Source organism: Colletotrichum phormii, assembly GCF_030913505.1.
Source record: "Colletotrichum phormii strain CBS 102054 chromosome Unknown BDP81scaffold_2, whole genome shotgun sequence".
NCBI classification, from domain to species: domain Eukaryota; kingdom Fungi; phylum Ascomycota; class Sordariomycetes; order Glomerellales; family Glomerellaceae; genus Colletotrichum; species Colletotrichum phormii.
This window is the reverse complement of record NW_026851444.1, coordinates 867,344-890,397: the sequence shown is the minus strand read 5'-3', so window position 1 is coordinate 890,397 and position 23,054 is coordinate 867,344. Positions and strand designations below refer to the sequence as shown.

General features: G+C 51.8%; 7 protein-coding genes across 7 annotated transcripts; 4 read left to right on the top strand and 3 right to left on the bottom strand.

The window, feature by feature from the left end:
• The first annotated feature begins 2,492 nt into the window (after positions 1-2,492).
• On the top strand, positions 2,493-3,524 carry BDP81DRAFT_81950 (uncharacterized protein). Its single transcript, XM_060596332.1, has 2 exons — positions 2,493-2,510; positions 2,584-3,524. Exon 2 carries the CDS (start codon positions 2,772-2,774, stop codon positions 3,249-3,251), a length of 480 nt encoding a protein of 159 aa, XP_060450401.1. The 5' UTR covers positions 2,493-2,510; positions 2,584-2,771; the 3' UTR covers positions 3,252-3,524.
• A 3,576-nt stretch (positions 3,525-7,100) lies between these two features.
• On the bottom strand, positions 7,101-9,798 carry BDP81DRAFT_445206 (uncharacterized protein; the record flags this gene model as incomplete). The annotated part of the gene is made up of 5 exons (XM_060591924.1): positions 7,101-7,244; positions 7,305-7,947; positions 8,000-8,857; positions 8,907-9,179; positions 9,242-9,798. 5 exons carry the CDS (start codon positions 9,796-9,798, stop codon positions 7,101-7,103), a joined length of 2,475 nt encoding a protein of 824 aa, XP_060450400.1.
• A 3,167-nt stretch (positions 9,799-12,965) lies between these two features.
• Positions 12,966-14,071, top strand: BDP81DRAFT_415515 (uncharacterized protein). Its single transcript, XM_060589465.1, has 2 exons — positions 12,966-13,243; positions 13,306-14,071. The coding sequence occupies exons 1-2, from the start codon at positions 13,051-13,053 to the stop codon at positions 13,623-13,625; spliced, it is 513 nt and encodes a 170-aa protein (XP_060450399.1). The 5' UTR covers positions 12,966-13,050; the 3' UTR covers positions 13,626-14,071.
• A 1,147-nt stretch (positions 14,072-15,218) lies between these two features.
• On the bottom strand, positions 15,219-16,357 carry BDP81DRAFT_415512 (cytochrome b5-like Heme/Steroid binding domain-containing protein). Its single transcript, XM_060589464.1, has 4 exons — positions 16,138-16,357; positions 15,801-15,838; positions 15,687-15,744; positions 15,219-15,632 (listed from the first exon to the last, which is right to left on the bottom strand). The coding sequence occupies exons 1-4, from the start codon at positions 16,226-16,228 to the stop codon at positions 15,451-15,453; spliced, it is 369 nt and encodes a 122-aa protein (XP_060450398.1). The 5' UTR covers positions 16,229-16,357; the 3' UTR covers positions 15,219-15,450.
• A 230-nt stretch (positions 16,358-16,587) lies between these two features.
• BDP81DRAFT_81842 (TPR domain-containing protein) lies at positions 16,588-18,817 on the top strand. The gene is made up of 4 exons (XM_060596330.1): positions 16,588-17,047; positions 17,106-17,788; positions 17,852-17,956; positions 18,014-18,817. Exons 1-4 carry the CDS (start codon positions 16,689-16,691, stop codon positions 18,382-18,384), a joined length of 1,518 nt encoding a protein of 505 aa, XP_060450397.1. The 5' UTR covers positions 16,588-16,688; the 3' UTR covers positions 18,385-18,817.
• BDP81DRAFT_81855 (uncharacterized protein) lies at positions 18,791-20,026 on the top strand. Its single transcript, XM_060596331.1, has 3 exons — positions 18,791-18,972; positions 19,028-19,784; positions 19,834-20,026. Exons 2-3 carry the CDS (start codon positions 19,251-19,253, stop codon positions 19,918-19,920), a joined length of 621 nt encoding a protein of 206 aa, XP_060450396.1. The 5' UTR covers positions 18,791-18,972; positions 19,028-19,250; the 3' UTR covers positions 19,921-20,026.
• Positions 20,027-22,608: 2,582 nt separating this feature from the next.
• Positions 22,609-22,987, bottom strand: BDP81DRAFT_415505 (uncharacterized protein). The gene has a single exon (XM_060589463.1). It carries the CDS (start codon positions 22,951-22,953, stop codon positions 22,774-22,776), a length of 180 nt encoding a protein of 59 aa, XP_060450395.1. The 5' UTR covers positions 22,954-22,987; the 3' UTR covers positions 22,609-22,773.
• Between the last annotated feature and the right edge of the window lie 67 nt (positions 22,988-23,054).

Sequence of the window (23,054 nt, the reverse complement as noted above, 5' to 3'; positions counted from 1 at the left end):
CTCCTCTTTGGGGGCCGCTGGTTCGCGAACCACTGTTCGGTCAAGGGGCCAGCAGATGGAGGGTGGTGTTGAAAAAGGGTGGACAAGAAGAGCGCCAGGGCTGCGGCTGCGCCTGGCTCGTCTTCCGACCTCACGGCCGATGGGGCGAATAGGTCGGTTTAGCTATGGCATCCGTTGCCTCTAGGCAGATACCGCTGGGTCGCCTTACTCGAGTTGCCTTATTTCCAACAAATGGGCGATGACCTCAAAGAGCCATCTCCAAGGCTCGTCAGCGGATTGCAGTGTCAGTGCATGCGAGTCGACTGAACTCGACAACGCAATCCTCGACAGATGCGTCAACAGTTGCGAGACATGCTGTCTATCCCAACCCTTCTTTTGACTGCTTCAGCCGCCGCCACAGAGAGGTTGTGTCTGTCAAGAGCGCACTGCGGACGTCACTGACGATCCTTGTTGGGGATGACCGGTCAGCTGTGGTTTTGCGATGTAGGCACTTGGACCGTGATAAGTCAGTCCTCCACAGTCCAGGTAGTTGATCCACTTCAGCAAGACTGAGCCAGGGTTCCGGACAATGTCGAGTGAGATATCCATCTGTACGACGTAGTGTTGGACCCTCTCATTTCCATGGATGATGGCCCAGGTCGAGAAGATGCTTGGCTTGCTTGGATGGTGTCAAAGGGGTCAAAAAGGAAGATGTGTAAAGGAGGCGTGTGCCGGGCGTTCCGTTGAGGAATGAGGAATGAGGAGTCGGTCGAGATACTTGGCTTCTCCGCAATATCTTTACCAGGTAATGGTAGACATCCCTGACTGCCTAGACGGTAAGATGTATACCGAGCGAGGGTCTCAGGACGGCATAGAGGTGCGCCATGGTAGAGATGATGGGCGAAGAGATTAGAAGGGAGCGCGCACTCGCGCAGGAGAGAAGCAACAGGGGAGTGATGTTGGGATGGGAGGTTCTGAATAGCGCTTGGCTAGACTGTGTCTTGGATCGGAGGATGTCAGGGTGTCAGAATGTAAATCTGCGGTGACACGGTAGACGGTCTACCTTGAGGTGGTTCATGGTTGAAGATGACAGATGCTAGGTTGGCATCTAGGGGCCCTTCGCGGTGGAGAGGGGCGGACAGGACTCAACCTCGTAGGTAGTAGCACTGGGAAGTTGACGGATGGAGGAGGCATGGGGCAAGACGGAGACGGGGAGTGGAACGGACGGAGCTGGTTGTGAGTAAGGTGATGAGGAGAGAGAGAGAGAGAGAGAGAGACATAGGAGAGACAGACAGAAGGAAAGACAACAGCTTAGGGTTAGGTTGTAGATTGTGAGCCAAACCTTGTGTAGGTACGTATCAATACCCAGGTAGGCCTAGTCGATAGTAGGCATCGGAAGGTACACACCTAAGGGCCGGAGTAGAGACTTGAGAGTGAACACTGAACACTGAGCACTGAGCACCTCAGTTGACAACGGGCAACGTAGGTATCGCATCGCGCAGCTGCGCGAGAGTGTCGCTCGCTCGACAAGTCCAGGCCATTGGTCTCATGGGCCCATGAGGCGTACTCCCAAATAAGGCAGCCGCAGGCTGACTAGCGCAACTTGCAAAAGGACTGGGCATATTACTGGTGAAGGTGGGGGAGCCATCGAGCCAGACGGGAAGAGATTTGAGAGAGGAGAGTCGAGCAGAATTTCAGATACGGACCCCACCAGACCTTCAGAGTCGCTCTATGGAGCATCAAGCATCGAGTTACAAGCATCGGGTGTGCAGGGGGGGGGGTCAGCGTCGCTCTTTGGGTGGAAGGAGCAGACTCGCAGAGACACCGACAATCTGAGGTATCCGTACCTTGAGTATTTGAGATGAATGGACCGGGCAGTGGGCAGGTATGAGGTGGTGACGATGTATCCGTACCAGTATCTACGAATAGGTAGGTAATCCTTCCTCTCTCTCGAGGCCTGTGAAAGATGGCGCCTTCTCGGTGCAACTTGACCACAAGTTCGTTCATTGCCTGGAGTATTGAGTACTATTTACTCTGGAAGGTACCAAGGTATTTGCGAACTGACGGGCAGGCTTTACGTAAGGCAAGGAAGGTGAGCTAAGCAAATGCTACGCAGCGTGACAACTTCAATGTCCTTACAGTGTACGTACCTCAGTGCTTGCTCTCAGCCACTGGGCAGAAAAACAACGAAATCCCGACATCCCATCCCCTCACTTCTTCCCGCCCTCGCAACCCGCCAAGGGTACGTGTTTCTTGTGTAACCTCCAAGCCTCCTGTCATTACCATGCCTCTCATCCACTCAACCTTTGACTTCGCTATCAAAGGACGGGACCGTCCCGCAGCAAGCTCCATCTACCTTACCATGCAACATACCCACAACTTACAACGCCCAGCCCGTTTTAAGGCAAGCCATTCGGCCAACGGGCTTACACTGGCACGACTGGGGAATCTGGATCTGCTTCCATCCCACGGTACCACGGGTACCCCTGTGCTCTTGCCTTGAAGCCGTCTCCACGTCCCACGAGGTCCAAGTAGGTATCTGCCCGGATATAGCAAACCGGACGAACAGACGGATTGACGGCGCCACGCTAAAACGGAGACTAGACGCAGATATTCGGACTGTCATTCTGTGCCCCACAAACACCGACGACCCCCGAATATTATTGATATTGCCAACAACCCTGCCCACTGGCTAATGGTCCATCACCATCACCCATGGAGTATGGATTCCCTCATCGCTACATCTCGAAACACGCTTCCCTATCTGCGGAATTTTTCATATCACACAACGAATGGAACCCCAACTACGGATGCCACCCCCGGTATTTAGCTCCCACTCCTCATCGCCAACACGCCGCTGCGACTCAGCGAGAGAATGTGGTTGGCCGTGTCTACCTCCCGGCTTCAGTGTCCCAACGCGTCACATCCACTACGGATTCCACCCATTTTGGGGCAGCTTTCACACACCATTTCACTGCAAAGATGGCGTGGATCCACCAATACATCAGCAAGCCACCAAGCCTCTGCTTCTTTCAGAAAGAGCGAATCTTGGCATCTCACGAGGCCCAGGGGCTCGCCTAACGATCGTTCCTTCGCTCCTGTTCCCGCTCTTGTCCCGTCCTCTCCTCCCAGTCAACTGGTATGTTACCAATACGATTACCGTTTATGGGTACGGTACACACGCAACCGCGCACTCTACGCTCTACAACGGACGTTGGATATCTGAAGAAGATCCCTCTACACGTGTACGGGTACAGACGGTGATACGCTAAGTATTCAGTTACCCTGGACATGAGAAGCACACACCAGCACCCGACTGGGCAATGTGCGAAGCGTCGGGGGATCGAGAACCCTGGCTCCTTCGGACTTGCCTGTCGATCTTTCGTGGGACTCGACCGACATCGCCGAAAACAAGATCAGTATCCGTAGTAGTACGCTGCACTGGAGAGAGTTGAGACCTACCAACAACCAGAGCGCTTGTTCGCGGAACTGCCCGCAAAATGGCGCGCCGTTGCTCGCTTCGTCCCTGCCCCGGACGTGCGGTCTCATCAACAGCAGGCAGCCGATCAATGTAATTTTCGCCATGGTTGGTAACTGGCCGGTATCCAGCTTCCTCGCACGATTTCGATTCCAGGCTTCCAAGGCAACTACTTGCTCGAAAACTCCTCGTAGGTGTGGCCCAGAGCACCGTCAAAGATACTTGCCTGCCGGGGCGGCAACAAAATACCTACAAGGTTAGGGGTCTCTGTTGTCAGTGGCTTCATCTCTCATCTCAGGGCTCATAGGCTCCTCTCTAGACCCCAACGTCTAGAACAAGGATGACACGGCGCAGACTTCATTGGTTAGCCAAGCCAAAGCTGAACACGAAATCACTAACCCGCTGGAATCCATCATCGTCCCCAGACACGAACCATGTCAAGTCGCAACAGGAGCCAGCCCCGCTGAATCCTTGTTTTCGCATCGTTTCACAGGTATCCGCAGACAAATCTCAAAAAATGAGCTCGCACATTGCTCAACCTCGACGATCGCAAGACGAAGCGGTAATGAGCCATGTCTTTCAGATTTGCGGCTGGGAAAGACTCTCAGTCTGAGCAAATTGTGCCTTAGCAGGTCTATCCTGAACTGATGTCTTGAGTCCCGGATTCACGCGGGTCTTGCAGCATTGCGCGCTTGAGTTGCACGCGTGAGTTTGGAGGACTTGCGCAACTTGCGCGGAGGCAACTGCTGAAATTGGCGCGGAGTGTGCGGCAATTCTATTCCTGTACGCAAGACTGCATGCTTGACACCAATCCACGCCAATGACGCCAAAGCCCTCTTCTGGGGCCTTGTTCGCTAATTAGGCATCGGAATTCTGAGACCTGCTTGAGCTTCTTCGATTCACACCAACCCCTTGCCTCTCGAATCAGCAGACCAGAAACGAGATAGATCTTGGGCAGCTCTAATCACTTCTACTCGGCAAGGCGTAGTCGTGTTGGTGGTCAAATGTTCTATTATGAAACGATCTGCAAGCATCTACGGAGAAGGATTCTCCCAAAGGAGACAACACGCCCGTGGTGGTTCCAGCTTGTTGGTCCAAGACAACTTCGACAGATGATCCAGATCGAGGCCGTCGTGTTCACTTTGCGTTGACGCTCTCAAGGATATTTCATCATCTCACGGTTCTCTTCCTAGTGGCCCCCTGCAGATGGCCTGACCGAAGTTGACGCTGTAGGGTTTCTATCAAGGCCCATCAAAAGTAGGACCCCCGTGACATTCAGACTTCGGATTCCTTCCGGGGTCGAGACAGGCCTGGTTCTTCTTATGGCCGACGACGAATGACCAGCAGATAACGGCATGCGAAGCTGGCCTTGCTCATTCACCTAGCGATGGGACATCAATGTGGGGACACCCATCGTCATTGCGTGAGTTTGTTGGATGCGGATCGGCGGGATCCATGACAAGAGCTGACATATCTAGGCTTGCTATTGATGGTTTGGAAATTGGTCTTCCTTGAGACCGGCTTTAGGACCGGCTTTAGACCAGCTTTGAGCTTTGAGGTAACAAGTTAGTACCAACCCTCGCATAACGCCCAACAAGGCGATCGCCCATTGTCTCAGGACTGCATATTTACTATTGGTCCAGGCCCAGGCCGACCAACGTATTTATTCATAATTGTACTGGTTGAGTATTAATATCGTCTCCCACCGGCGGCTACTGCGAAAATATATGCTCACTTATTCTCAGCTGTTGTCTGGTTGTTGGAAACAACCCTGCAGCCATATTTGATTGATATCGGATCTTACGGCCGTTCCCCATATCCAGGCTCCCAGCAGCTCTACGGCTCGACTGAGAGTGTGAACCGTCGAATCTAAGTAGCCGCGATGACACAGAACGCGAATCCTGACAACACGTTGTCCCACATGCAACATTCTGCATCTACTCAACTTCCTCGGCTCCCTTTCCCTAAACGACCAGCAAGCCACCTCGAAACATGAAGCATTGGGAACGCACGCCCATAGGGAGAGACACACACATACACCCCCTCCTCTAGATCTAAGCCCAGGGCTGAGAAGATTTCGGGGGGGGAGATGAGAGAAAGCAAGTATGCACAGCCACGTCTTCTATAGACTATCTTCCACGAGGCGTGTTGCATGTACATCACTGCCGTCCCCCTGCCTTGAACTGTTTGCTTGCTGCTTCGGACTTGTCTGCGCCTTTCCCGACCTTCAACCTTGCCCTGCCCTTACCCTGCCCTGCCCTGCCTTCGCCATGCCTTTGGCGGCTGCCCCCCCCCCCCCCCCCCCCCCCCACGCCCCCCGGCTTCGGCAGGTTACACAGCGTGGGTCACCCCTCCGTACAGGGCAATGGTTCGATTTTGGAATTCCGGGCCAATACCAGGCTTTTTGCTTCCGCTGAGGCTGGGCCAGCCTGTCTTGCGGACCCCAAATGTCCGCACATGGAGGCCCCGGGGGGTAGCAGCCTAGCACGGATGACGGGTAGGTTATCTTTTACAAGGTGTGCCTGGCATGCCTGGGTGATGGAGGGGAGGGAAGGCGCAAACAGAGACGGTGCCGAAGAAGTCGTGTCGTGGGTGTCAGATGTGAAGAAGCGTAAGATCTACAGAGATGGAGGGGGGTGTCTGATAAACTTTGCTCCAGCCGTAATAAGTAATGGTGGTGGTGGTGGTCAACCAGTCCTACGGAATCGGAGCAACGTGTGAGTGAGCAAGGGTCCTGGGGACCTGGACGGGAATCCGTAGGAACGAAAACGCCGTATGTTCAATGGCGCGCAGCCTCTTCTTTGACACGGAATTTGTCAGGAAGGGGAGAAGCAAACATCAATTTACTCCGTACCCAAAGCCCAGGTTCTGGGACCGTTGCCGTCGAAGAAAGGCCCGGCATCCGTTCTACGCGGCTACAGGAGCTCTCCTTCCACTGGTTCTTGAGCTCATACCCCTGGGATCTCTTCTGCCCCCCTAGAACGGCGGCGTTAGCCGCTGCAGGACGAAGGGTGACCTTTGAGTTATTTGTGCCTCTCCTTCTATTGCGATCCAGGTTCTGGACGAGGCCCATGGAGGACATGTTGAAAAAACGAGCTAATATCTGGTTCCAGGGGTTCTGCTTACTTACATGGTAATTAGTTCTTGCCAGGTATACTCCATACACACAGACAGACACACAAGTGCCGTTGTCATAGACATGGATGTCGTATGGCCATGTGGTAGGCACTCTCCAAAGACTAACCAAGGGCTGAGGATGAACGGAACACTCGGCAAGGGAAGAGAGTGCAACGTTTGATGAAATGCTGACGCCGAATGTACGGATCTTGGGAGTGAAATTGAAGGTAGGAAATCATTGTTGACAGGCGCTGCCTGAGACGCCGTTTCCTGTCATCTCCTCTCTACTATAATGAGAAAAATCGGAAATCCAATACAGCCAAGCATCGGTCCAAAGATCTGTGGCCTTGCCAAATCCAAGCAAACAAGGGGGAATCATTGTCCGTCGTGGAGCACTTCCATCGCATGTCATCCTTCGCCCGTCCATCATAACTCCATATCGTTCGTTACAAAACATTGGATCAGCGAATGCCTCTCAAGAGTCATCTTCGGCTGTTGTGTTCCTGGAGGATCAATGTCTCTATACCTAATTCGAGTTGTCGCCGGTGCTGTTGGCGTCCCTGTCTTCCTGAACCTGAACCCACTTCCCACTGCATTGTTTGCAACGGTGGTGAAAGCAGTTCACGCAGGCCGAATGCAATTTATAGTCTGCATCCCAGCTACACGAGCACTATATGCCACGTTAGCATACCTTGACAGGCCGAAGAGAAGAAATCTCAGGGTAACTTACGCATTCCCACATGTATGTCCTCATCCGCTTGTGGCCAGGCTGTTCGGCGCCGTCGTCCAGGCCTCTCTTTCTTGACTGACCATTGACACCCCTGCCATTGTTCGTCAACTTCCGCGAGCCGGAAACGATTACGTTCTCATCAGCTGAGTCTACGTCGCTCAAGTCATCCGAAGACCCAGTGAGGTCGACATCTGGTAAGTCGGTATCGACAGCCACCCATTGGGAGTGGTCCTTCTTGGTGTAGCCGCTACGCCCAGCGTAGTGGTTGTCGATATGATCGAATTTCTCGGCCCAGGCGTTGGCGCCCTTCTTTGAGATTTCGCAGATCTCGACGCAAAAGCCGCACCAGAACTTTGGTTCTCCATTTCGCCCAACGCGACACTTTTCGAGAACCTTCTCAATATTGGATGAGTCATCCATCTTGTGTTCCTTTTGAAGATGACTTCGGAAGGTTTCTCGGCGATGACAGACCTTGCCGCAACTCTCATTGTCATTTTCGGGCCGTTTCTCGGAACATTTCCAAACCTCAAGCTGGAAATGCTGGCTGTTCTCGTGACGTTTCCAGTCATTCTTGCTGCCAAACTTCTTCTTACAGCCGGCGAATGTGCATCCATATGGCTTTTCGTGACGCTTCATGTGCTTCCTATCCCTTTGTTAACGATCTAGACAAATTGGATAAGAGGGGTAATCCATACTTAAGTTCACACTTGCGCTTGAACACTTTGCCACAGCTGGAGTCCGAACACCGATGCTGGCCGTCAGCACTGCCGTTTGTCGTCGGTGTAGATCTTTGAAGAGGCCATTCCATCTGAGACTTCATGAATGTCTCAATGATGTTCTTAGGCATCTTTGAGAGAAAGTCAAGCATGGCCTGCTCACTCAGACTCTTGCTTGGAGACACGGGAAGAGATTGGTCGAAGATTTGCTCCTCCTGAGCTGAGTCCTTGTTGGTAGGTTGACTTCCAACAGTTGTCTCGGCTGACGTACAAAGAATCGGGCCAGTGCCAGTGACCTCACAATCCAAAACGTCTGTTGGCGAGCTGTCAAACATTTCGTTGCGGGCTCTGCTCGATCCATTGGCATTGCTAGCGATATTCAAGCTCATGGCGGCAGGAGCACTCGCGGAATGGTTTTCACGATTAGCGTTGGATTTCGGGCTCCTCCGTGCTCTCATTATTATTCTTGGAGATGGCGCTTTCGAGATATCCCCGGGCTGTACATATTGCTGGCGGGATTGAGAGCTGTCGCAAACCGCGTGGCAATTATTGTCGTGCAATTGGGGGTTGGAAATGACCTTGTCCGCAATCGACGATTCGAGAGAGGCATCGGAAGCTGAGCCGCCAATCTGCGTCAAGGACGGGTTGATGAGGTTGATCTCCATGCCGCCCACTGAATCCTGCGGGGAGAGTTGAACATCGTCATACATGGGCGATGGGCCATCCCCCCAGGATATCGGAGTAGTATGATAGAACACCTCTGAGCCCACGCCCACACCTTCGAGGACGTCTTGTGTGCTTTGATGATAGGTTTCTCCCAACGACTTCTGGGTAGTTCTGTAATCTGTTAGGTGTCTTGAACAGCTACATGTGTTTCTAAACTCACTGAAGAACATATTCGCGGAGGTCATCCTCGGGATTGTGGGTTATAGAATGCACCCGCTTCAAGTGTTGCCTGAAATTATCGGCTCTAGGCCATATCTTGGTCTTCGTTGCGCATGAATCCCTCTGGCAGCGGTATCGCGGACCGGAGCTGAAAAACTCGGGATGCACACTTCCCTTATGTCGTTCAAGGTCATTCTGGGTGCCGAAACCCTCTATACGGGTACATCCTTGAACATCACACTTGAAAGCTTTCTGATGACGTTGGTGATGTTTGCTATAAACGTAGTGTGAGCGGTGTGCTTCTAGAGTGCAGCAGCATATGATTTCAATACTCACTTCAACTCCGACTTGGTCTTACAGGGAGCACGGCAGTGGTCACAAACCAGCTTGTTATCGGCCGCGCCATGGTGTGCCACTGACATGTGAGCAGTCGCCAAGTTCCATTGAGGCTCAGTAGGCGTTGCGCTCAATTGAAAGTCCATCAATTGGCCCGAGATACTGTGAGTATCTTGGCTTCGATCCACATCGTTGAAGACGGATGCGTTCTCAACGCTGTGCTTGGTCCGACTCTCATAACCAGAGTCAGAAGGCAGGTAGCCTTGTGGCATGGTACCGCAATCTGAAGGAAGAGGACTTCTCCATCCGCCGTTGAAGACAGCGTGATTACGGCGCCGCGGATCGCCTGAGACGTTCAACTGTTGGCCTTGATGTGACTCGGGGATGATTCCCGGAGGAACCCATGGTTGTGAAGCGTCATTCCCGTAGAATTCCATCAATGCCCATGGCATTGGTGTCTTTTGGGGAAGGAAGCCTTGGCTTGTCGACTTTTCCATACCGGCTCGTGTCTCTAAGCTATGCATCGAAGCCATCTGATTATGTTTCGTAGGATCCATGACTATAGTCTGAGGCAGGCCTTCGCCGACCAGAAGTTGGGAGAGATTAAGCAGAAACCGACCCGACCTAGTGAATACAGCTGGGAACTGCTCGCATACGTTAGACACATGGTGTATTGACTAGGGGAGCGCATGTGTATTGTATCAAGTCAACGGGCACTGGCCCGAATTCAGATTATAACCTCAGAAGAATGAGGAAGTTGATGTTTAAAGAGAGGAGGGTAACCAACTCAAGTCAGATGATACCCAGCCACCTTTGTGATGATCAATGCGTGGCGAACAGGCACTTGACTCGACCCGAGTCCAGATCCTCCAAGAATAAGGCGTTACTCGACCGAAGCAGTCCGACGTCGGCGCGGATAGGGGCGTTGGCCTCTGGGATGATGTTTTCGGACGAAGAGGAATCCGGACGACTGAACGAAGGGGGCAAGGTTGATGCAGTTCAATTACCGGTCCGTAGTGGGTCGGTCGGAGCCGGGAGAGGACAGCAGACTGCCGGACTAGATAGACATGGGTAGCTGGGCGACCAAATGGGCGAAGTATCGCGGACGCAAATCGCTGGGTGAAGGACGATAAAATGGAAGAAAACCAAAGGTTTATTCAGGCGACATGGGCACGGGCACGGCTTGTAGTCATTCAAGCGAGAGGAAAGGCAGCGGGTGGGCAGGAATGAGGAGGAGGATGAAGGGCGTGACTGATGTGAGGGCAGTGAAGATGGAAGGTGCGGCTCGGGGGATCAGTTTAGGGGACTGGGCCAATGAGGCAACCGTGAGGGCGCAGTCATTCGCTTGTTCGCCCTGCTTTTTGGGGAATTCTCGGTGAGGAAAGTACGCCGTCGCCTCATTCCATCCAATCAGCGGCCATAGAAAGTAGGCAACCACACGAGGCAGCCAAACAAGGCAGCCACTGCAGCAGGCGCCCCAAGTAGATGGTTCGCCATTTTTTCCACTTCCAACCCCGCCAAAACCTGAGCCGACCGAACATGAGAGGAAAAAGCAAGCAGAAGCTCAACCGCCCAGGGGGAAAAAAAACAAGAATGAAAGACGGAAAACGTTTTCGATAAAGAACCTACCTGTTCATGACCACCTCATTGCTCGAATCCTAGAAGGTTTCCTCCCTTCAAATCGTTTTAAATCCGGAGGGAAAACGGGATGCCTGAACAGACGCGGTTGCGAGCGAACCTGGGATAACATGTTCTCTGTCCAACTCATATGTAATGCCTTGGCCAGCCACGGAAAGTTTACCCTGGATCTGCTGGTCTAGGGTCATATCTACACGAGAGTTCATCTCTTGTCTCTCGGCTGACATAACCAGTTTTGGCTAGGGCGCTCGAGACCACTGAAGTCATCAACAACACCTAAGGTACTGTAATGTGTAGTACAGAGGCTTAGACGATCTCGCTAGACCATGACCTACGGTATCTTCGTACCTCCATGGCCTCTATAGTGTCAATCCTCATCATTTGTCCGGGCCGCCACCGACTGTATAGCTATGTAATTAGGTAGGCGACGTCCTCGAGCCCGAGCAGCCATCTTTGGGCATCATCGCATCTCACTTCCGGCCAACTATCAGCAGCTTGAGACTGTCCGCCCATCGGAGCTCGCCGCTATATCCAGCGCAGAAGCTGACCAAGCTGGTCGAGAAGCTTTACGCATGACGCAAGTGCGCACTCTCTCATCTCTGACGCCGCCGCAATGTCTCCATTGCAACCATATAGACAGCCACGGGCACCACAATGCCCATATTCACGGGCTCGCCAAAATTATTCTCTCGCAGCAGGTTTCCATATCCTCTTCTGTCTGTTCGCTCATTTTCGTTGAGCAAACTGCATATTATCGGGGCGCGACCGCTCATGTGGGGGAGCAAGACTCAAGACTGGATGAGCATCACAGGAAACGAGAGTGCGCTCCGGAATAGATATGATATGTCATTATTGATGTCGTTCTCCGATGGTACAAACCTTCACCGCGTACAGAGTCTTTCGGAGCTTGCATATTTATTTCTGACGACCTACTGTTCACATCAAGATCGGTGGTCATGGAAGGCTACATATGTATGCAACAACTACACGCTCTGATGAGCGGGGCCTTGTCCCTTGTTGCACAGTATCACGAGTGCAACATGTTGGCCGCGACATTTACTCCCAGCCACATGAGCTTCCGTTTTGGCGCCGCGCGGCTTCGTTCTGTTCTTGCGTCTCCAGTAAGATTTCATTATTGGACTCTGTTTTAAGCCTTGAAGGGGATCATTCGGCCGTATCTTCGGATTCGCCTGGTGTCTCGCCCGTCTGCGAGACGGATATTCGATGTTTGCTCTATGCCAAGGAGTGAGCGTCCCTCTCAGCTTACTTAAACCCGCCTATCGGGCCGCTCCGCAACATGCAAGCGACTTGGATCCCAGGCTGTTGGCCTAGACTGATTGGGTGGCACAGGTACCACCCTCTCGGCCGTCAAAGTCTTGACGTTGATCATGTCACACTACTTCCAAATGAGAGACGAACCTAATGCGAACATGGAGGAAAGAACGAGAGTGATGACCATTGATGTATCAAGGTAGTGGCAACGGTAGTCGCTGTCCGGTCTGAGGATAGCAAACATTTGATGTTATAGCCAATAACACTGGGTCTTCACGGAATGGCCTGGTATGGTTCCGGAGGACCATTCAACATCGTGAGATCGAGTCGATCGAAGACGTGTTGATAGGCGTCAACTGTTAAGCCATCATAGACTAAACATGGTTTCAACTTTAATCTATTTTGCAACGTGTACCAGAAGAGGCGTCCAGTTGTTTCATCAACACACCTGGCTCACTGGTGACTTCATACCATCGCCTCAAGGCCCGAGGCAGGCTTCGAACCGCCTCGTGCCGAGAATGAAGTAGTTCCTGCATTCTCGTCAACTACCTGGTCAGCGGATGCAGTCTTCTCTTCCGGCCTGCATGATCCATCGTCTCTTTGGTCCAAGACTAGTCTCCGTAGGGTAGCTGTTGGAGCTCGCAAGGAGTAAATAATGAGTGGTCTTCGCCCCCACCACCACCACTCTACGTTGAACCTAGTCATCCTCGCGAACAGGCATCTCGACACTTGCATGCCACCAATATGGCAGCAACACACGCACAGTGTGCCATGTACCCAGGCTTCCCAACGTCCTTCAACAAGCCCCTTTGCGTCCATATGCAGATCTGTTTTCGAATAGACATGACAGAGCGTGTTGCGGCCGATGCCTTGAAGCTCTGGGATGAAATGTATATAAGATGGAGCGAAGTCACCGGAGGATGATCAATGAGTTCCTCATCCTATTCACCTTTACTTACATCGTCGACCTCGCTCGGATCACGACTCTTTGGATCGCACTTCTCAATCGTTCACGGCTCTCAAAAGATTACGCTTTGTTCGAATACTATTCGCCCAAATACAGTCCTTTGAACGGATCTGGACGGCCAAACTGCACGTATCTAAACGTTCTCTTGTAATTATAACGTCTTCAAGGAGCTGATCCAAGATCTCAGCTACTACTATAAGCCATTTATTTTCAAACAAGCGCAGCATACTTCCCCACCAACACCACCATCCCAAGATGTGCGATTGGGAGGAGTTCCTTTTCACCTGCAACCACTCCATTCTACGGCTCAAGTCGTATTGCCACTTTGCCCGCAACGACCCCGGCCACCAATGCTTCGGCGTCAAGGTTCTTCGCAATTCGTGGCAGCAGAGCGTCCCGTGCGATAATTGCATCTTGGCCTGGCAGGATCAGGGGCACCCGCATTTCGCCGCCGGGCAACACCGTCAGGAAGAGTTCATTGGTGGCCAGCAACAACGTCGTCGTTGAGTTGGGTCCAGTCACGTCCAATCTTTTGAAAGTACCCTTGAAAACCAGGGGAGATGCTCCCAAGTTCTGTCGTCTTGGAGAGTGGCGTGGGGTTTGTTCACTGGGTTCAGTGCGAATACCGTGGAGACGGAGCCTTCCTTCATATGCAGGCCAGACTATTTATATAGAAACTGTGATTTTCGGGAACGCTCCACCAAGTACAGATCGCAAGGGTTTCTGCCTGGCACAGAATGTTGGTTAAACTTGCTTTGTGGGGAAAATGGTAGATCAAAAAGGCTGGTGGCCATGCCCTGTATAGTTGTCCTCTTTTCTCATTTTGCTACTGGTAGAATGGCTGGATGGCAGCGTTTCTCTGTTTTAGCAGGATGATGAGCAGCCCAAGATGCTGTGGCACATGAATCTCGATTTCCCGTAGGAACAAACTCAATCCCACACGGGTTTATGCATTTTAAGACATTGACACAAAGTGACGTTGGGAATTGCATCGGTCTGATGTTTCTGGGCTGTGTTAACTCGGGCAAGCCTAGAATTCGACGCCAAGCCCCACTTGGGCGCGGTCCTGCAAGCATCTGTTACACATGGTTCAAGAGGAGATAGATTACTCGTTAGTGTTTCTGGCCCTAGAGTGAAGTTTGAAACGAAGAGAAGATGCTATACCTAGTAGTGAGGCTGTCACTTTACGCATTTTGTTGAAGCCTCACCTCCCATCAAGATTTGTAGCTCATGACTATAACCCTCCTAATTACGCTACATAGTTTGCTTATGAGCCCAGATCAGTTTTCAAAGGTCCAATGCTATAGTGTAAAGTCCCTTAATTCAAGAGCTACCTGAGGTTAGGTACTCACCGAGCTTCCGGGCTTACGTCGTTCGTTCAAGGTCTCTTATCAAAAGGAGAAAGATGCATGCTCCATGTCGTGAAGAATTATACCACTCATTTCTACTTACTTTGGGACAATGAGTTTTCAGGTCCCGAGCCATACGGTGTCGGGCTCAGATCGAGGGGGTAAGCATGGCGGACAAGTACTTCTGCACGGTATGTCGTACAACGGGGCAACAGAGATTAAGCTGCCCCTATGAAACGGAAATCGGGACGCCTTTAACACGATCACTTTTCTGCAGGACAAGTCACAGGAAAGGGGACCATGAGCTGAAACGCAGGATGATGTTAATGGCTGGGAGCCTGCAGTAACTCCAGGACACGTCATTTGTCACTTTGTTCAACGACTACTTTTTTGGATCATCTCTGCTCACCCACGTGTTCTCGTATTCAATATAAACTGGTGCCCGAAACATAGCTATTTCTTGAGTCGAAGTAAGTATATCTCGTGAGCGATTGGGCGTTGACGCCGATCGTCGATGGAGGGGAACCACGCCCGGGACCGTGTCGCGAAGTCGTGCAAGAACGGTGGCATCGCATATGAACGACGTATGCAGTACACAACTCAACACATGTGGACGGATGGATTGGGAATTTTCATCGCACACTTCCTTGAGGATCAGGCAGCTTTACATCGGAGCCTTGTAGAGTGCGATGAAGGCTCAAAGCGAGGTGACATTGCCACCCATTTTCAGCTGTAGATGAGTTAGAGATGGATGAGTGCTGAGGGATACTGAGCACGAAGGTGCCCGGAGTCGCCGAAGACGTCCTCTCACATTTCAGGGTAGGGGGTCATTGACGCAAGATACTCTCAGTTTATGTTTTACGTTTACACTCGCTCATGGCAACGTCTCACGCCCAAATGACGGATATCTTTGGCCTCTCTCTTCCCCCCAACCTCTTCTTTCACCCTGCGCTCAGACATCACAGCCGAGCTTTTGGTAACCTTCATTCAAAGTTGGTAGCGCCGGTGACGCGGCCAACAACATTGTAGCGCTTGGAAAAGAAGGTGATCCAATCGTTGAGGACACCCTTCTCCTTGTCAGGAAGATCCTGCCAGTCGGCGCTGACATCCTCGGCCTTTGTTGAGGTCTTTCCGAGAGCACGGGAGGCGTCCTTTCCAGCGAAAACTATGGAGTTGTCAGTCATGATAGCCTTGAGACCGAGATGGATATTTTCCTTACCGTTGTAGGATCCTCCTACTTGGTATGCCTTGTTACCCGTTACATCGTACACGATACCCTGTATCATAAAGCATTAGATGAGTCAAAAAGTGCAAAACGGGAATGCTTTATTACCTTGATCGCAACATATGTTTTTCCATTAGGGTCGGAGCCTATGATATTGTTAGGATTGTCAAAGTGGTTTCTAAATAACGGCAAGACAATTGCGTGTGAGGCTGAGAACATCTGGGCACCTTCGCAACCACTTGATGAAAGGACTACAGAAGCCGCAGCCATTTCCATATTCACAAACTTGTGTTCATGAACTTCGGATTAGGGAAGGTATCTAACCAAGAACCTTGGTCTCGCTCTCTTCAATACATAACACGATCCTTCGTGACTCTTGCGCTAGGAAAATGCTGCCAGAGAGCCTCGAAGCAGGTCAATGAAGGCAAAAAACATATCGACTTACCATCGGCCTTGGCCAACTCCTCGAGGGTGATGGGGTCATCCTTGGGAGGGGCCAGGGTGACGGGGTTCTTGGGCTCAAACTTTCCAGACATTTTGCTGGTCTTTGCTTGAATATGAGTTGCTGTGGAGCTTCGGGTATATTGCGCTAGCGTCTTGATGTTGAAGATGAAATGCGAGGGTCAGGAAGACGTCGAGTCCTTACACAAAATAGATGATGGCGGGAGAAAGAAGCTCGGTACTTGCCCCTCTCAGGCCGGAGCTCTTCCCCACGATCAAGGTGGGGGGTGCACTTGCGACATTGCTGGCTGAGCCTCGGAGTAACTGCGTTCGTCTGATTGGTTGCGCATTGATGAGTGTAGACCCACCAGAGCAAGAGCTCCAGACCTGCCGGATAATGCAGGCGAAACTCATTGATTTTTGATCGATACGTCACTTGACAACCATCCGAATACAGTCAACCACCACGCTCCGACCCACGAGATTAGCCCTTTCGCACAACTTGACCGAGCTTCGGAAACTGTTTTCGCATCCTCTTCTCAATTGACGACGACGATGGCTGTGTCGCGCATTGCGGCATGTCGGGCAATCAACGGCCTGGGGCTTCGCCAGGTCGTCAGGTCGCCCGCAACGTCCACAGCAGCGTTCACAGCAGCGTTACGAGCAAGCACATCTCATAGTGCCTCAAATGTGTGCCTATATACCCAATTGAGAAACCGGAGCACTTCGAACACTTCGTATAACGGCACCAAGAACAACTCCTCCACTCCGCCGCCGCCACCACCACCGCCGCCTTCCGCAAGTCAGCTCTGGAGGGCAATATCCTTTCGCTCAGTTTTGACTTCCATGACACCGAGAGGTATCAAGAGGATGTTCAGAGAAAGTCCAGAAGAGCTTGTGTTAGCACTGGCAATGTGAGATATCTGAAGCTGTCGCTGTCTCTGAGTTACGTAGCTGATCCGAACTTTTCAGTCTTGCTGGCTTGGCGGGCGTTTCCATCTACATCGTGAAGTTGTACTTCGACTACTTCATGGCCCGTCAGTTCACGAAGTATCCCAGGCCCATCGCCAAGTCTCTTCGCAGAGCTCTTTACTACACAAACATCAGCCCCGACCCTAACCTTGCGAGAAAATACTACAAGCAAGCACTGGAGCAGTGCAATGAGCTCCAGCTAGACCCGTTCTCGGATGATGTCTTGGGCATCAGGATTCAGACCGCGGCCTGGCTCGAAAAGATTGAAAATTACCAGGGAGCCATAACTGTTTTGGATTCCGTTCTCAAAGACTGCCTCAAGTGGGTAGAATGGATGGAAAACTCCATTGCAGATGGGACAGTAGACAAGTCTGGCAAGCCGCCTGCCGTGAAGTCTCTGTCGGATAATCAACGACTAGCAGTGGCGGAGAATGGTGAAGAGAAGATTGTCGAAAACTTGTGGCGCAAGCGCACTCGTCTGTTGGCTAAAGCCGTCGGGACCAGCACTAAGCTTGGTGCCCTCTATTCGGACGAGCATGTGCTGGAGCCAGAAAATGCTCTGGCTCGTCTGACGTGGGCTGTCGAAACAGCACTGACAGAGTCAAGACGACGCCACAAGGAAGGTATCAAGAAAGATGAAGGTCCTTGGATGAGCCCAGAGGAAATTGGCGGTGCCATGGAGTGTTAGTCCCCCATTACACGCCCTATATTGCGCCTGCTTCCAAGTCACTAACAGAGTTCAATAGCCCTCGCCCAACACTACGAGACCAAATCTCAGTTTCACCTGGCAGTGCCTCTCTTGTTCCAGGCATTGCGACTTTGTGCCAGCCCGTGTCACCGAGTCACAATCAGTATGTTCCTAGACTCCTAGAAGTGTACTTCAAAAACCATACTAACGCATTCCTCAGTGAACAATCTGGCTGCAGCATTTGCTCAGCATCCTCTCCAAACCCCACTGGATGCCATTCCTAACGCGCCTGCAACTTCCGACGTAATAATCAGTCCCGACATGCCGACAGACCGAGCCGGACTCTTGGAGGCTGCGAAGAACTGGGCTAGCATTGCTTACTCACACTCGAAGGAAGTCAAAGGAGAGGATCGAACTGAAGAGTGTGACGAAGCTTGCGCCGTAGCATTGACCAACATGGGTGACATTGCTGCTCTACTGGGGAAGAAGGAGGACGCAAGGAAGCGTTTTCAGCAGGCAATCGACATGAGCAGGAAGATTGGCTTCGGTCCCGGCATCTCTCAAGCCGAGGCGGGACTCCAAAGACTCTAGGATGATGGATATGCGGCCTTTCGAACTGCTGGACCGCTGTAGGGGTGTTGTCCTCGCCTCGCTTGAGGTATTACTGGGGCATGCCGGGGCATCATGATCCCATTTCGGATGGCATATTAGCATATCGAAAAGGTATGAGAGAGAATGATCGTCTCCTCTTCTTACGCCCGCAAAGACCCTGCATAGGGCTAGGACTTGGCCAACAGAGACTTGAAGTCGCTTCTGCTGCATCCTTCCATCGACATGGACCTTTTTCAAATCGATCAGCACGGGTCCTCAGAGATGAGCCCAAAATAGGTAGGCGATGGGTTCTTACTGCCTGCCCACGCCGTATCAAAGGATCCGTGACTGAGGCGCGGATGGGGACGGAGAAATACCACGACGGTAGCCGTGTGCCACGAGACCACGACTAGGTCGGATTCAGCAGCATCATTGCATCCGGCGCAGGAAGTCTCGACTGTATTAATTGTTAGAGCCACCGCCAATTTGGAAAGATGGCAGACGAAGCGAGTTGTTTGGAAGCCAGCAACGGACCCAATAAAGCTCGATTCGGTACTGGCAACCCCATTTATACCAATAGCATCATAAGTGCAGACGACAAAATCTGACACAACCCGTTAAACGAGTACTCATTATGTGTTAGGGAGCCACGCGAGGCCCAAGAAACGAAAGCCATCAGTCTCATACGGTCTCCCAGCCGCCCTCTTCTATTCTGTTAGATGATATTTTGATCGAACACAGGAATGCTGTGAACGACTAAGCACTTCCAAGGCCATGATCCTGCTGGTCCGAGAGAGCTCAGCGTCGAACCTTTGCCCAGAAAACCATATGGGGCCAAAATATGCTGTCACCAATCATATGGACGAATGACAACGGCTTGGCGCACCGGCGGACGCAGCTGCATGGGTCCAGTGCCCCCTGCATGTTCATCCCAGCAACTCCAGTGCTGGGGCATACAAAAATTACCCTTTTCGGAAAATAGTTGGGCTGAGGTGGAAAGAGACGGTCTTGATGGACGAAGAAAACGCTGCCAGCGGCCAGCCACCTACAAACAGTTCAACAGCCTGGACACCGCACAGGGGAATCTGAGACTAACTTGCAAAGATTCCTTCTGCCTAATCTATAGAAGGAAACTGTCATGTGGCCTGCCCCCACAGACCCCGAGACAAATCGTCGCCAAATTTCAAAGTCTCGACGCAAAACGGTGCTCCTTACGCCACCGTTCACGCTGCCATGCAGCAGAGCAAGATGCGGGAATACCACATCATGTCAACTTTTTGATGTCACATTCTAAAAACTTGGGCATGGACAGAGTACCACGTCTGCAGAATTTGAGCACTGGTCAAAGAGGACGGTGTTGGCACAAATTGCATTATTTATCGACTTTTGGAACACTGACAGTTTGTGCTGCCCATACGACAGTAAATACAGACGGCTAAGGTCTTAAAGTTATCTAAAGGAAGAGGATATCAGTTCTTCTTCAAGAAAAGAAGTCAGTGCCACCTACAACTTTACTGGTGTGGTCGCAACTGCTAGTGTTGTTCTTCAGATTCAATAAAACAGGACATGGTCACCAACAACGAGCAATGAGCTTTAGGACAGAACCTTGTTCAGCGTCCCGGGCTTCTCCGTCATCTCATGGTCCTCGCTTCTCAGGGCAGGCACGTCACAATGGCCAAATGCCCGCCAGCACAAAGTGGGCAGCCCTTTCCAGCTTGCGGCATTTCGGGATATCATGCCGGCATCCGTCAACCTGCGATCCTTGAGACGCAGCCCTTATCTTTGAGGTGAAATCCATCCCGCGGTATTCGAGTCGCACTTTTTCTTACCCTCCTTGCCGGGCACTCTCGTGGCACTCTCGTGGCACGTGGCTTATGCACGCCATGAAGAGCGAGGGCTTCGATCATGTACCTGGATTTGAAAGTGATTGTGCTCTCCGCCCTACGTGTGTTCCAAGGACGGAACATATTCCATCAAGTCAATCGAGTTCCTTCCTTTGTGAATATGATGCGTTGGAGCTGGCCAAACATTGGTCAGCTCTTGACGTGGCAGGCCATTACAATTGATGAGCAGAAGTGTACCTGAGGGAACTGGCCTTTGATACCGCCTGAGAGCTCACTTCTGCTACAGCCGGCACACCTATCATAGAATCGACGGAAATTAGGCCCGTCGTTTCATACGGAATTCCGCTCAGCTAGTATTTACCCCATCGCGTTGGAGACTAACTCACATGTTGCGGGAGTACACCGAGTTACGAGACGCCTCCATGGATGGATGAGCGAGACTACGAAACCTCATTCGAATGCTTCGTCCTGCTTCTCGCCCCGGATCAGTAGTAGATTGCTGCGGGAATTGTATACCAAGGCCCATGTTCGTGGTCTTTTGCTCAGCTATTCGTAAGTTACTTAGCTCTGTCGCATAGGTGGGCCGGCAGCTTTTAAAATAGACTTGACTCGGCCGAGCTCTAGCCTCATCCGTCCGTCATCAATCCAGCTCTACGGATTGAGTCTCAGTATCTCAAGCAAGGATTACTCTGTCCTGAGTCGAGACCGAACAAACCAATCTACGGGTATCGTCACTCACCAATACCCACGATCCATAACCCACCATGGAGGCAACAGAAACCTGGAGTTTTCGAGCCAGCATTCTTCGCACTATGGGGGCTACAATCTTTCGAACGCCCTGACAACGCCTGAATCCCCTGTAAGTATGGTTCCACGGGATATGGGGACGCGGGTAACGCTAACGGCTGCAGCATGACAAAACAAAGCTGGGCATGTGATTGGCATGTTCGTACAGGCGTGGAGGACTAGGGATCAAAAATACACCAAGACTAATACAGCCATGCATCAGAACCCCGCCCTTCCGCTGAACTCGGGAGCGGAGAATGGGGTCGAGGAGACTTCAACAGGGACAATATATGGCTGCCTGATCTCGAGAATAGCGACCAGCCCGTGGCGAAACTTATCCCTCAAATCTCGCAGAAATCATGCCAAGAACGGCAAACTATTGGCATCCTCCCGTCGCCGTAATTGTCACAATGGCCTGCTATTCCCGGCTGCGATGCGGACTTCAAGCAAAGGCGAGGTGTAAGATGACGTTTTCGGGAGTTCCGGTGTGGAGTTCCACCCGGGGCACGGGCTGCGAGCGGCAGGATTCGGATCCGGGGAGGAACAGGAACGCTGATCTTCGGCCGCCTCACCTTAAGGTTATTTGGAGGTGGCGGCGATGATATCGACACCACGAGGTCACTACACGGCTTGCGAGAAGCGACAGATCAGATCATGTTACAGCAAAGAATGGGTGCGGCGTCTACCGACTCATTCAAGCCTCGTCTTTTCATCTCGCGATTACAGAATACCAGGGCTGGGATAACGGTGATGAGCCGTTGGAAACGGCACATCAAGTCAAAAGCAGCTGTCTTTGAGGGAACGCCGGCAAAACGTTGTAACCGGAGAACAACGCCCGCTAGTGCGGCGGAATTCCACTACAGAGGTCGCATCACACTCATGTTGTCCCGTTGAACGCCAATGGGCATGCTTTTTGCTCATTCTCGGTATCCGACTTTCCTTACATCTTGGGCAACAGGTTCTTCAAAGGAACGAGGAAACGTTTCCCTTCCTTTCAATGAGTTGAATCGCTTACTCGATACGATGCAAAACACCCAAGCCTCAAATGATTGAGTTGTGGCTGTGGTGGGGGCGATTCAAGCCTGTCGGCAATATCCTAAATACATCTGACAGACTGACAGGGCCACCGCTTATCAGATGGAGATCCGTGCATTGTACTGATGCTGCAAGAGCAAGGAACAACAAGGTCTCCAACCGTCGGTCCTTGCGAATTTCACTAGACATGGGCGGATGAGAAGACACAAAGTTCCCATGTGTTCCAATATGCCAATGCTGCAGAATCAGACCCCACGGCCTAGACCAACACCATCTATCTTGCGGATACTTGTCCGCGATATGCACCCCCGGATTGAGAGACCACTCTCATAAGATTTGGGGGAAATTGGAGAAGACGACAAATCCCATGTTACTTTCCCCCCCCTCTTTCCCTCTTTTCCTCGCATATTGTTCCACACCACTCACTCTATCGAGCATCCCGGCTAGCTGAATGCTCCGTAAACCGAAGCACAGCATCGCAACATCGACACAAGGTTCCTCAATACATCTCGGTCAACTATGCCGTCTATCAAGAAGAAATGAGAGACGGGAGGGATTGACCATTCTGACGGAAATTAGGTTGGGAAGTGCGTATGGCATCCCACCAGTATCTCTCTTATGTCCTAGTGTAGGATCTCTAGCTGCCTCGCCCTAGCTCCGGCCGACGACCGAGTTAAAGTCTATCCAGAAGACGTCCAACCACCATCGACAGCTGACAGCCCCGTCACAACAGTTTTGACGTAAGGTGTCCGTTTGTTCGCAAGCAAGACTCGTGGAGGCTTCTATTGTTGGCACTGCGGAGTACCTTAGCTTTGGGTCCTGGGACCGGGCCAGCCTGGCAAGGCAACGATCCCCTGCGAAAGCTGCACTCACACGGTGAATGTGCCGCCATCCTGCATACCATTAATCGAAGGTGTGGTTCGTAACAAATTGCATACGGAAAGAACAGCAAACGCAGGCAGCCTCTTTTGGGCTTGAGTAGCATTGGCAACTCTTACCCAAGTT

Bases quoted from the DNA above. Each gene is read 5' to 3' on its own strand.
- BDP81DRAFT_81950 (XM_060596332.1), top strand. From the start codon at position 2,772: ATGGAACCCCAACTACGGATGCCACCCCCGGTATTTAGCTCCCACTCC.
- BDP81DRAFT_415515 (XM_060589465.1), top strand. From the start codon at position 13,051: ATGGAGCGAAGTCACCGGAGGATGATCAATGAGTTCCTCATCCTATTC. The intron at 13,244-13,305 runs GCACGTATCTAA...CCAAGATCTCAG, and splicing joins CGGATCTGGACGGCCAAACT to CTACTACTATAAGCCATTTA.
- BDP81DRAFT_415512 (XM_060589464.1), bottom strand. From the start codon at position 16,228: ATGTCTGGAAAGTTTGAGCCCAAGAACCCCGTCACCCTGGCCCCTCCC. The intron at 15,839-16,137 runs GTAAGTCGATAT...ACAATATCATAG, and splicing joins GGAGTTGGCCAAGGCCGATG to GCTCCGACCCTAATGGAAAA. The intron at 15,633-15,686 runs GTAAGGAAAATA...ACAACTCCATAG, and splicing joins AGTAGGAGGATCCTACAACG to TTTTCGCTGGAAAGGACGCC.
- BDP81DRAFT_81842 (XM_060596330.1), top strand. From the start codon at position 16,689: ATGGCTGTGTCGCGCATTGCGGCATGTCGGGCAATCAACGGCCTGGGG. The intron at 17,789-17,851 runs GTTAGTCCCCCA...AGAGTTCAATAG, and splicing joins AATTGGCGGTGCCATGGAGT to CCCTCGCCCAACACTACGAG. The intron at 17,957-18,013 runs GTATGTTCCTAG...CGCATTCCTCAG, and splicing joins GTGTCACCGAGTCACAATCA to TGAACAATCTGGCTGCAGCA.
- BDP81DRAFT_81855 (XM_060596331.1), top strand. From the start codon at position 19,251: ATGACAACGGCTTGGCGCACCGGCGGACGCAGCTGCATGGGTCCAGTG. The intron at 19,785-19,833 runs GTTTGTGCTGCC...AAGGTCTTAAAG, and splicing joins CGACTTTTGGAACACTGACA to TTATCTAAAGGAAGAGGATA.
- BDP81DRAFT_415505 (XM_060589463.1), bottom strand. From the start codon at position 22,953: ATGGTATGCAGGATGGCGGCACATTCACCGTGTGAGTGCAGCTTTCGC.